The 12,628-nt window shown below is 42.8% G+C and overlaps 1 protein-coding gene across 2 annotated transcripts in view; it reads left to right on the top strand.

Annotated features, from left to right (window-relative positions):
* mgat4a (alpha-1,3-mannosyl-glycoprotein 4-beta-N-acetylglucosaminyltransferase A) overlaps nt 1-12,628 on the top strand; it is a 94,098-nt gene that overhangs the window by 69,339 nt on the left and 12,131 nt on the right. For both annotated transcript variants that reach the window (XM_003218798.4, XM_062977274.1), the window contains exons 9-12: nt 48-162; nt 2,192-2,322; nt 3,662-3,769; nt 4,425-4,618. In XM_003218798.4, coding sequence (XP_003218846.1) covers nt 48-162; nt 2,192-2,322; nt 3,662-3,769; nt 4,425-4,618 — 548 coding nt within the window. The remainder of the gene's footprint in view (nt 1-47; nt 163-2,191; nt 2,323-3,661; nt 3,770-4,424; nt 4,619-12,628) is intronic.

Here is a 12,628-nt window from a genome sequence, read left to right as displayed (position 1 = left end):
ACTTCCTTTCTTCTTTGTTTTGCTGCCCTTGCTGCTTGTTCCCTTAGCTTGAGGATGACATCGTTGTCAAGCAGAATTACTTCAGCACAATAAAAAATTTTGCACTTCAGTTGTCATCTGAAGATTGGATGATTCTAGAATTTTCTCAGCTTGGATTCATTGGTAAGAACCATTCCTCTTCAGCAGACTTGAAAAGGGGATGAAAGATATCCAGTTGCCACCTAGTTGTCCCAGAATCATCATTCGTAAAAATAGGTTACTTTTAAAATTTCTGGTGCTATTTTCTATGTCAGGTGAGTACATGTCAAGTGTCATGATAGAATGAGCTGCTGCAAAATAGTTACATAATCACCTCAAGAGCCATCCTGAAACATGACAAATTTCTAAAGCTTGACTAGAGAGCTTCTGTTCATGGAAATAGCAGGCTGCATGAAAAGTAGTGTTTTCTTTCAATTTACCAATATTAGTTATTTTTAATTAAACTTTTTCCTTTGTGTGTTAATAGAAACTAGTTTTAAGGAAGAAAAGATAGCCACTACTCTTTTTCTGACTTCAGTTTTTTGGGATTTTTTTTTTTTTAGAATTCATTAGCGGCATTATAATTTCACATCTTGATTCTGAATGCCATCTCTGGTGCAGTGAAGATGTTCAACTTTTTAAACTCATTAGTGTTAAACCTTTGCTGTCGGGTAGAGAAAGAAGTGCTTTTCATATTTTCTGCCTCGGGATAAAATTACCTGACTGAATTTGGAAATTACAATGTCTGCTACTGAAAATAGGTGTTTCTTCTTACTCCTTAAGATTCCTTGAAGGTGCAGCAAGTCACTACACCAGACAAAAACTGGACTCTTCAAAAGTGTAATAATAATAATAATAATAATAATAATAATAATAATAATTTTATTTCTTACCCACCTCTTCTCTTGGCTCGAGGTTGGTTATAGAACAATTAAAACACATAAGCACAGCAAAAATACCACAAATATACATATTAAAACGTACCTATTTAAAAGTTACACACCAAAATGTAGCTCTATAAAATACATACTAAAATACACAAAACAGAGATTAAACAAAGGACACACATTTAAAATTTATGTTTAAAGACTGTGGTAGGCTGGCCAGAAGAGATAGGTCTTTACATGGTTTTAAAATTTCAACAGCTCATTTAGCTGTCGGAGTTCTTCCGGCAGGTTACTCCACAGCTGTGCAGCGGCTGATGAAAAGGTCCTCTGGGTGGTGGTTGCCAGTCCGGTTTTGGTTGGTTGGAGCAGGCGTCCCCCAGAAGGGGAGAAGGCAATCTTTTAAGCAACCTGGACCCAAACCATACAGGGCTTTAAAAGTCAAAATAAACACCTTGTACTTTGCCTGGAAACGAATTGGCAGTCTACTGAGTGACTTTAAGTTAGGAGTAATATGCTCACTCCTATATGTTCCTATAAGCAATCCGGCTGCTGTATTTTGAACCAGCTGGAGTTTCCGAACTTGGCACAAGAGTAGCCCAATGTAAAGCTCATTGCAGAAGTCCAACCTTGAGGTTACCAGTGCATGCACTACCAATCCAGTATATCTTCCACGTTTGTGGGTTTGACTTTTGTGGATTTGATTATTAATGGATTTAATTAAATGTTTTCTCTAGTTTCTCAACATTCACTGGAAACTGATCACAGAGTCACATTGGGAGATCAAAAGACTCCTTAAAGAGAACACCTGGTTACGAATCTCTAGGTCTTCCAGTGCAATTCTGTGGTTAACTTTTGGCAGATATTGACAAGTGGAATATGATTTTCATTGCATATTATGAGGGCTAAATGTTAATTTAAAAATATTTTAAAATTATGATTAGATAAGTGAGAAAAATGACATGTTTAATTTAAAATACCTAAACAGTAGAAGGAAGAAACATGACAGTACTGTCTCTGGCTCTTCGGTTCTCTTGCCGTGCTGTCTTTATAAGGCTGTTATTCCCCCATGGATTTCTTTGAGGGCCACCTTTCTTTTCCCTGTGAATAGCAGCGTTATACACAGAGGACAGTCCATCAGGCGAGTCTGAGTGCTAGATACTATGGTAACTTGCCTCTTCAGGGATTTCTGTTAATATTTTATTCAATCTCACAAAAGCATAGTGGCAGTCTGTTTTTATATGATAAAACCCTGGATTATTGTTGACATAACTTCCTATTATTTGCAGGTAAAATGTTTCAGTCTCCAGATATTACGCTCATTGTAGAGTTCATATTTATGTTTTATAAAGAGAAACCTATTGACTGGCTCTTGGATCACATTCTTTGGGTGAAAGTTTGCAACCCTGAGAAGGATGCAGTAAGTTTTTTTTAATATTTCCAAAAAAAAGCATCACTATAGGCAAATGTATTCAGAGGAGAGCAAGTGCCTTCTTCTCTTCAACACCATTACTATAATTCATAGCTAGATATGAAGTTATCTATTGATAAAGGAAACGGGGCTTGTATTTATGACTCACAAAAATGTATACAATGGAGTTCAGCAAAAATAGCAAACAAAACTATTCCCTCCATGTTTGAGACTAGTGTATAAAGGCAGCCAACAGAACTGTAAATGTGTGTTTAGATCCTAAAATGTCTAAAATTAGTTGTTATTATTTTACTATATTTGAAAGCCAAATATCGTAGGGTGGATGAATAAAAGAAAATCCACCTCTCCAATTGTGCCTGTGAAGGTGGTGTGATCTCTAACCTAACAGAAGCATGAATTACGAGTCACACAAAAATTCTAGTTTAGCTCCTCTTCTCATTCAGATCGTCTTCCTGGGGCATTGTACTGAAATCTGATTGTTGAATGCAGTGCTGGATTTTTCCAGTTACTATATATTTTGCAGTCTATTGTGTCTCTTCTGTATCCATTGACTTGGCTAGAAATCGTCCCATTTCTTTGGACAATTGCATCCAGGGATTCTGCATTCATAGATTCAATCATCCATGGGTTGAAAATACTTCTGAACAATTTTCAAAAAAGCAAAACCATGATTTTGCTGTTTTATTATTCCACTGTATATAGTTATACTTGAGCATCCATGGGTTTTGGTTTCCACAGAGGTCCCAGAACCAAACCCCAACGGATAGCAAGGGCCCACTGTATTACAGTTTCCTGCAGTTTACTTCCATGGTCCTCAAATCAGAGAGTGCTGAGCTTTTTGTTAAAGTGTCTCACGCATTTTGGAGATATGTTCTACAAATTGAAAATGCTCCTCTCTCTGTTCCATCTGGCATGTGTGGAGTTTAGAAACCTGAGGACATTTTGGAAGCGCGTGAAACAAAGTGTTAAAATTAACAATAGTTTGGCTTTCTTAAAAGGACAGACTGAAACTTCAGATTGAAAGAGCAATATCTGGACATGGAAAAGTTATTTTTCACACAGTTGACCTTTTGTTGGACCTAGTGACACCTTGTAGCACAAAGGTTTCAATTTGTATCTTTTGCAGTGGCAATGTGCTTTTTAAATTGCCAGATAGAACAGTCAGTCTATGAAATATTGACCCCTTGGAGCAAAGAAATGGTTTTGATAAATCCGGGGTTAAGGTCATGGTAGTCGAGCTTAAGAGCATAATGTTCTGTGCTACTAACCAACTCTCCCTCCCACCCCGATTTTTAAATTATTCTTGCTTCTTTTCCTATCATTTAAGAAACATTGTGATCGGCAAAAATCAAATCTCCGAATACGCTTCCGACCTTCACTTTTCCAACACGTGGGTCTACACTCCTCTCTCGCAGGAAAGATTCAAAAACTCACTGTGAGTACCCGGGATATATTCTCCCTTCACAGCATGAGGTGTTTACAGTGTACATTCATCCGTCATGTGTAATGAAAGTGTTTTAAAGTGCATAGCAGACTTGTATCTTGTTTAATTAAAACAACATTTGCTGTAGCATTTGGAGAACTCACATAATAAAGCAATTGGTCTTGAAATTTCATTCCACTTACAATAGCGCAAGGTAGGCCAGTAGCAGGAAGGCATTAAATATATGTTGGGAATCATAAGCCCTCCAGGTGTTGTGGGACTCATCTCTTAGCATTCTTCTCCACTGGTTATACTGGCTAGAATTGATGGGATTTGTAATCCGAAAACTTCCAGAGAGCCACGTTTACTATATTTAATTTTCTATGTGGCTACCTAAAAGGCTTCTTAATAATAGCGCCAAGAATGAGAAAAGAACAACTGCGCCACAGATAAAGTTTTCAAGGTGTTTTGAGCAAATGTTAAATTCTTCATAAAAACCTCTTGAGACCACTTTTCACTGCAGTTTGCCTAAACTAAATTGGTAGTGAAATATTGCTGCAGGCGTGTTTTATCTAGAAGACTTAATGTCTCCTTGAAATACATTGAGAACCATGCCCATCATTCTATTTTTGTTTTCAAGTTATCATTGTATATTCTTGTCTTTTAGGATAAAGATTTCCTGAAACCATTATTGCATAAAATTCATGTGAATCCACCGGCAGAAGTGTCTACGACATTAAAGGTCTATCAAGGACATGCTCTTGAAAAAGCCTACATGGGCGAAGACTTTTTCTGGGCTGTTACACCGGTTGCTGGAGATTATATTCTATTTAAATTTGATAAACCTGTCAATGTAGAAAGGCAAGTGTTTTGTTTTTATATAAAAATAAACTACGGAATTGCATGTTCATTCGGGATATCAGTGGTTTTAGCAGTTTCAACAATAATTGATGAAGTGGTGGCTTGAAACGATTTTGCTTCTTGAATATTTTCCCTTAAGGTCATTTTGATATTTTCCCATCAGCTCTCAGACCAAACAAACAAACAGCTCCAACACATCTTTTGATGTTTTCAATTTAGTGAAACCGTTAAATGGCTGCCCCACTGCAAAGGGATGCACTGTTTGGCTTTACCAAAACTCTGAAACCATTGAAAATAACCTACAACATATAGAAACTTAATGTTATGATTGAGCCTCGTGGCTCTGTTTCTGACAGGCGTGGGCGTAAGACTCCTCGAGAGTCGGATACTCTCGAGGAGCGAGAGAGAAAAAGACTGCGAGACATATTTGCAGCACCATCTGACGAAGAGTCTTTCGAAGGGTTTACGGAGAGAATGGAGGAAGGGCTGGTTAGCTCAGAGGAGGATGAGATGGATTGGACTCGGGTAAGGGAGGAATTGGGGGCCACTGGCCATGATGGGGCAGAAGATGAATGGGGACCTTCAGGATTAGACCCATGGCTTAGCTGGAGGGATGGGACGGGATCCACAGCTGGAGATGCTGTTGGGCGTAGTCAGAGGTGTTCCAGCTCTGACGAGGAAAGTGATGAGGAAACGCCCGGGTTAAGGAGGACAGCTGACAGTGATGAAGATTTGTAACTGGCATAAAATGGGGCTTGGGAGCAATTGCAAATTGCGTCGGGCAAGGTAATCTGGGCAAACGCTTGGGATTCGTGTGTGTGTGTGGGACGCTTCCCTGAAGACTTGTGTACTTTCCTGTGCTGAGACGTAAGTTGATTGGAATCCAGGGACAGACGGCGGGAGGGATTGTGTGGGCATTTGTTTGTGCAAACCTGTGCTTACTCTTATTAGCTTGACCTTCCGTCGTCTTCTTGACGGACGCCATCTCCTGCTTTGAGAACTCGGACTGAACTGACCACGGCTTGTCTTCCCCCCTTCTTGGACTTGGAAAAACTACAAACGTCTGCTTCTGGCTTTGATCTACGGAACGGAACTGGTCTACTCTACTGCTAAAATCCCTGGCTGAATTGTTCGTGTTGGAATCCTGTCTGCTGTGTGTGTGTGTGGGAGCGACGCAAGTTACTCTAAACACAGTGTTGGCAGCAGAGAGGAATCTGCTGCCAATTAGTTGCATTCTTTATCTTTTGTTCCTTGGCTTTCGTTTTGTTTATACCCAGGCTGAAGAAAGCAGTTTGTTTTTACCCGGATTAAACTCCGGTTTAATCCGGTTTATCTTTTGAACATTTACTTTTGCCCCTTTTTGCTCCTAAAGGCAAAAATTGCCTGGCCCTTGTGTTTTACGGGCATTTTTGAGTTCTGTAATCTAATAAACTCTGTTACTTTGAATCTTGTGGCGTTCTGTCCTTGACAGATTGCCCGACGCCCATAAAAGGTTTATTGCAGCAATAAACCCGTCAGGAAGACGATGGATGAGTTAAGAGCCAAATTAGACCAATTGCAAACGGCTTTTACCGTTAGCCAAACCGCTCATGCCGTGAAAGGACATGTTTTGACTCCTGAACGCTTTGACGGAACCAGGTGCAAGTTGCCAACCTTTTTGGCACAAGTGGAGCTTTATTTTTCTCAGCTCAGTGCTCATGCTTTTCCCACAGACACTAGCAAGGTGGCCTTTATTTTGAGTTTGTTGACCGGTCCCGCAGGACAATGGGCCACTAATTTAATTTTGGGAAATGACCCAGTCAAGGACAATTTGAATAATTTCAAAAAGTTGTTAACTGATACTTTTGGGGATCCTCTCCGCACGGAGAACGCTGGGTGGGCTCTGTATCGGTTGAAACAGGGAAAGGGGACTGTTTTGGATTACTTGAATAAGTTTAACCTGTATCGCCACCAGCTGGATTGGGGGGAAAATGCATTCATGCTTTTATTTACTGCCGGGTTAAATGATATGCTCCAGGATGAACTAGCACGCTTGGAGCCGGCTGAAAGCTGGGACGCCTTAGTAGCTAAGGTGCTGCGTTTAGACGCAAGGTTTGAGGCTCGTAAACATTCAAAAGCAATGTGTGCGCCACCCATGCATGTAACCAGGGCACCTGTGGTGATGGGGGAAGAGCCCATGGAGCTTGGGGTCTTTAAAAAGCTGTCTACAGAGGAAAAGAGCCGTAGGAGGCAGCTGGGCTTGTGTTTGTACTGTGGGAATGCTGGGCATTTTGCCAAAAGTTGTAATGTGAAACCTTCCCAGCTTTCGGGAAAAGGCCAGCCCTAGTGCGACGTGAGTCCAACGCACTAGGGCTCCTCAAGCAGTCAACTGAGGGGAGGAAGCATGTTTTCGTACCCATTACATTATCTGTTGGGGGAAGGGAACTTGTTTCTACTCTGGCACTGCTGGACTCAGGGGCCACGGTCTCTTATGTAGATATTGAGTTTGCTAAGAAGCATGGCATTCCTAAGGTGCGCAAAGCATGCGACGTGTGGGTGGAAGGAGCAGATGGGAGACTGCTGGAGACTGGGGTGGTTAACCAGGAAACCTCAGCAGTAACGTGGGAGGTGCAGGGAGTAACGGGAACGTTTGTGTGGGATATTACGAGCTTGCCTAGATATGATGTGATCCTGGGGATGGATTGGCTAGCTGTAGTAAACCCACAAGTAGATTGGGCAACACGTAAAGTGATTTTAAAGAGGCAGGATTGTTGCACTCTAAATGTTACTCATTCTGATATGGAGGGAGTGCCTGCTGAGTATGGGGAGTTCTCTGATGTATTTTGTAAAAAAGAAGCGGACAAATTACCACCGCACAGGCCATATGATTGCGCCATCAAGTTGGCAGAAGGTGCGAAACTGCCAGCAGGGAGGCTGTATGCCTTGACTGTACCGGAAAGGCAAGCTTTGCGGGAGTTTCTAGATGAAAATTTAGCCAAGGGGTTTATTCGCCCATCTAGTTCTCCAACTGCGGCACCAGTATTCTTTGTAGCCAAAAAGACTGGGGAACTTAGGCTGGTCTGCGACTATCGGATCCTAAACAAATACACCATTCGGGATAGGTACCCGCTCCCTTTAATCTCGGAACTGTTATCAAGGGTGCAAGGGGCTAAGGTCTTTACCAAGCTTGACCTGCGGGGGGCCTATAACTTAATCCGTATACGGGAAGGGGATGAATGGAAGACGGCATTTAACACGTGTTTCGGATGCCACGAGTTCCGAGTCATGCCTTTTGGGCTTTGTAATGCTCCTGCGGTCTTCCAGAGGTTCATGAACGATGTGTTCAGGGACCTAATTGACCAATTTTTAGTGATTTATTTGGATGATATCTTGATTTTTTCTAAGGACGAGAAAGAACATCGTCAACATGTCAAGCAGGTTCTGCACCGACTGCGGGCTAATGGGCTTTTCGCCAAGGCTTCCAAGTGCGTCTTTCATGTGCCTGAAGTGGAGTTCCTAGGTCATGTAGTGTCAGGTAGGGAACTTAAAATGGACCCACATAAGGTTGACGCCGTCAACTCATGGCAGGAGCTGAAGACTAAGAAGGATGTACAAAGGTTCTTAGGTTTCGCTAATTACTACCGGGAGTTTATTCCGAATTTTGCAAAGCTCACGGTACCTTTGACGCAGCTTCTGCGCAAGAAACAGCCATTTGTGTGGGGGCGGGAAGCTCACGAGGCGTTTCTACAACTTAAGTCTAGTTTTCAATCGGACAACATACTAACCCATCCTGATGTTGACAAACCGTTCGTGGTAGAAGCGGACGCTTCTAGCTACGCGTTGGGGGCTGTATTGTCTCAGAAGGATTCCTCAGGGACCTTGCGTCCCTGTGGATTTTACTCGCGGCAACTAACACCCTTCGAGCAGAACTATACCATATGGGAGAAGGAGTTGTTGGCGATTAAGGTGGCGTTTGAGGTGTGGCGGCACTGGCTTGAAGGGGCACGGCATCAGATCGTGGTCAGGTCTGATCATAAGAACTTAGAGCACTTGCAAACAGCAAAGAAGTTAAACCAGCGTCAAATCCGCTGGGCTTTGTTTTTCTCCAGGTTTAACTTCAAGGTGCAGTTCGTGGAGGGGAAGGCAAACTTGCGGGCCGATGCTTTATCCCGCAAGCCAGAATTTAAGACCAATGAGCAGGTAGTATGTCAGACCATCTTGCCTACTGCCTCGCTGTGTGTTGTAGATAATGAGCTCGGGTTACATGATCAGATCCTTGAGGCTCAGAAAGATGATGTGTGGACACAGGAGCAACTGATGCTGCTCTCAGCAGGTAACCGTACCATACTGCCGCATCTCCAAGATCAAGACGGGGTATTGGTGCGTAGGGGGCAGGTTTACGTACCAGTGGGGGCCCTCAGGTTGGAGGTGATTAGAGCCCACCATGACGAACCCATGGCTGGGCACTTTGGCAGGTTCAAGACCGTACAGCTTATCACCAGGAGCTACTGGTGGCCAAAGATGCGGCAAGACATTCTGCGCTTTTGTGACAGCTGCGCCGTTTGCCAGCAGAGTAAGACGCCTGTTGGGCGCCCTAGAGGGTTGTTGTCGTCTTTACCTGTTCCGGAGAGGCCATGGCAAATCATTTCCATGGATTTCATTTCAGATTTGCCTAAGTCTGGGGGTTATACTTGTATTTGGGTGGTGGTGGATTTATTTAGTAAACTGGCTCATTTTATTCCTTGTTCAACCATTCCGGCGGCCCCTACGTTGGCCTTACTATTTACAAAGCACATCTATCGCTTGCACGGAGCACCCGAGGTGATTATTTCCGATAGGGCTCCGCAATTTGTGTCACGCTTTTGGAAACACTTCCATGAGTGCTTGGGGACTAAGTTAAACGTGTCGTCCGCCTTCCATCCGCAAACGGATGGACAGTCGGAACGGGTTAATGGGCTCTTAGAGCAGTATCTGCGTTGTTTTTGTTTAGATCAACCCACGGCTTGGGTGAAGTGGTTACCGGTGGCGGAATTTGCTTACAACAATGCGGTGCACACGTCTAGTCAGCATACGCCGTTTGAGCTTACTTATGGCTTTCACCCACGGGGAGGTGTGGCGCCGTCGACCAATGTGGTCTCTTCGGACCCTGTGTACCGCTCTACGGAAATGGCTGCATTGCATGATGTTGCCCGTCGCTTACTGTTGGAAGCTAAGGCAACGCAGAAGACTCAGGCTGACCGCCACAGGCAGGCAGGGGAGGAGTTGGAAGAAGGGGATTTGGTGTGGTTATCTTCCAAACATATTAAACAGGCTGGGGGAAAGTTTGCGCCTCGGTATTTGGGTCCCTTTCCTATCGTTAAAAAGATTTCTTCTGTTGCGTTTCGTTTGCGTTTACCGTCTAGTTTAAAGGTCCATCCAGTCTTTCATCGTTCGCTGTTGAAACTTGATACCTCTAGTCGTCGTGGTGCTATAGCGGAGGGTATCACTGCCACTTCTCCGCCATCGGGGGAGGAGGCCTTTGTGAGAGGGGATAGTGTTATGATTGAGCCTCGTGGCTCTGTTTCTGACAGGCGTGGGCGTAAGACTCCTCGAGAGTCGGATACTCTCGAGGAGCGAGAGAGAAAAAGACTGCGAGACATATTTGCAGCACCATCTGACGAAGAGTCTTTCGAAGGGTTTACGGAGAGAATGGAGGAAGGGCTGGTTAGCTCAGAGGAGGATGAGATGGATTGGACTCGGGTAAGGGAGGAATTGGGGGCCACTGGCCATGATGGGGCAGAAGATGAATGGGGACCTTCAGGATTAGACCCATGGCTTAGCTGGAGGGATGGGACGGGATCCACAGCTGGAGATGCTGTTGGGCGTAGTCAGAGGTGTTCCAGCTCTGACGAGGAAAGTGATGAGGAAACGCCCGGGTTAAGGAGGACAGCTGACAGTGATGAAGATTTGTAACTGGCATAAAATGGGGCTTGGGAGCAATTGCAAATTGCGTCGGGCAAGGTAATCTGGGCAAACGCTTGGGATTCGTGTGTGTGTGTGGGACGCTTCCCTGAAGACTTGTGTACTTTCCTGTGCTGAGACGTAAGTTGATTGGAATCCAGGGACAGACGGCGGGAGGGATTGTGTGGGCATTTGTTTGTGCAAACCTGTGCTTACTCTTATTAGCTTGACCTTCCGTCGTCTTCTTGACGGACGCCATCTCCTGCTTTGAGAACTCGGACTGAACTGACCACGGCTTGTCTTCCCCCCTTCTTGGACTTGGAAAAACTACAAACGTCTGCTTCTGGCTTTGATCTACGGAACGGAACTGGTCTACTCTACTGCTAAAATCCCTGGCTGAATTGTTCGTGTTGGAATCCTGTCTGCTGTGTGTGTGTGTGGGAGCGACGCAAGTTACTCTAAACACAGTGTTGGCAGCAGAGAGGAATCTGCTGCCAATTAGTTGCATTCTTTATCTTTTGTTCCTTGGCTTTCGTTTTGTTTATACCCAGGCTGAAGAAAGCAGTTTGTTTTTACCCGGATTAAACTCCGGTTTAATCCGGTTTATCTTTTGAACATTTACTTTTGCCCCTTTTTGCTCCTAAAGGCAAAAATTGCCTGGCCCTTGTGTTTTACGGGCATTTTTGAGTTCTGTAATCTAATAAACTCTGTTACTTTGAATCTTGTGGCGTTCTGTCCTTGACACTTAATGTGTGTCAGAGTGGTATTAGAAAGCACACCTTGCTATGTATAAATCAGACCTATTTTAGTATAGATATGTATTCTAAGGGTGTAGTAAAGTGATTTATGCTTGTTTTGCTCATGTGGCTTCTTTCATTAGTCTGTTTTAAAACTTTAGATACAATTAGTCTTGCATACTGGGGTATTTCTTTTGAATCAATGCTAAAGATTTAATTTTAGCTAGGATTTTGTTTTTGCTAAGGATTGAGTGAAGAAATCCTGGGGAGGAAGAAATAGTAGGATGTTCATTTGAAAGCTGTTATTTGTGTTAATCCTTACATATGCAGAGATACCACCTAGTGGCATAATAACCTGATTTCTCTCAATATCTTAGAAGTAAATGCTAAATAAATTTGTGGATGGATATTTTTTAATTAACTACCTTAAATGGAACAGCATAAATGTATCCATGTACAATATTCAGCTATTAATATGCTGATTCACAGGCATCACTTCAGTATAGAAAATAGATTTTAGATACAGTAGAGTCTCACTTATCCAACACTCGCTTATCCAACGTTCTGGATTATCTAACCCATTTTTGTAGTCAATGTTTTCAATATATCGTTATATTTTGGTGCTAAATTCATAAATACAGTAATTACTACATAGCATTACTGCGTATAGAACTACTTTTTCTGCCAAATTTGTTGTCTAACATGATGTTTTGGTGCTTAATTTGTAAAATCATAACCTAATTTGATGTTTAATAGGCTTTTCCTTAATCCCTCCTTATTATCCAACATATTCGCTTATCCAACATTCTGCCGGCCCGTTTATGTTGGGTAAGTGAGACTCTACTGTACATAAAAATAATATAGCAATGTCAAACTATGAGAAACTGCATATGATATATATAATGAACTGCAGTATTTTATAGATTGCAAACTGAATATGAGCTGGCGGTATGATGAGGCTGCGAGGAAGAAGCTAAGTGATGCTGTGGGCAACACTGATGAAAGCATAGTGTCTAGATCACAAGCTCCATGTCCATAGAGGCCCATCTCAAGTTGTGGTTCCCATTACTATATTATTTACACTATGCAGTGTAAATTACTGTATTTACTTGAATCTAGTGTGCCATTGAATGTAATGTGCACCTCAGTTTTAAAAACCCTGAAACAAAAAAATTACATTTGGTGGCAAATGTAATGCGCAGCTGCAAAAAGTGCACATGTGCATTACGGTTGCTGCCTGCTTGGAGCTGCTTCTTTAAAAACCAAGGTGTTAGGACACCAAATCTTCCAGCAATTGAAAAGAAAGCAAGAGAAATAGGTAACCCTTCTTTCCTTAAGGAGCCTCTCCTGTTTA

Source organism: Anolis carolinensis, chromosome 3, assembly GCF_035594765.1.
Source record: "Anolis carolinensis isolate JA03-04 chromosome 3, rAnoCar3.1.pri, whole genome shotgun sequence".
Taxonomy (NCBI): domain Eukaryota; kingdom Metazoa; phylum Chordata; class Lepidosauria; order Squamata; family Dactyloidae; genus Anolis; species Anolis carolinensis.
Note: the sequence above shows the minus strand (reverse complement) of the source record. Positions and strands in the feature narration are given on the sequence as shown.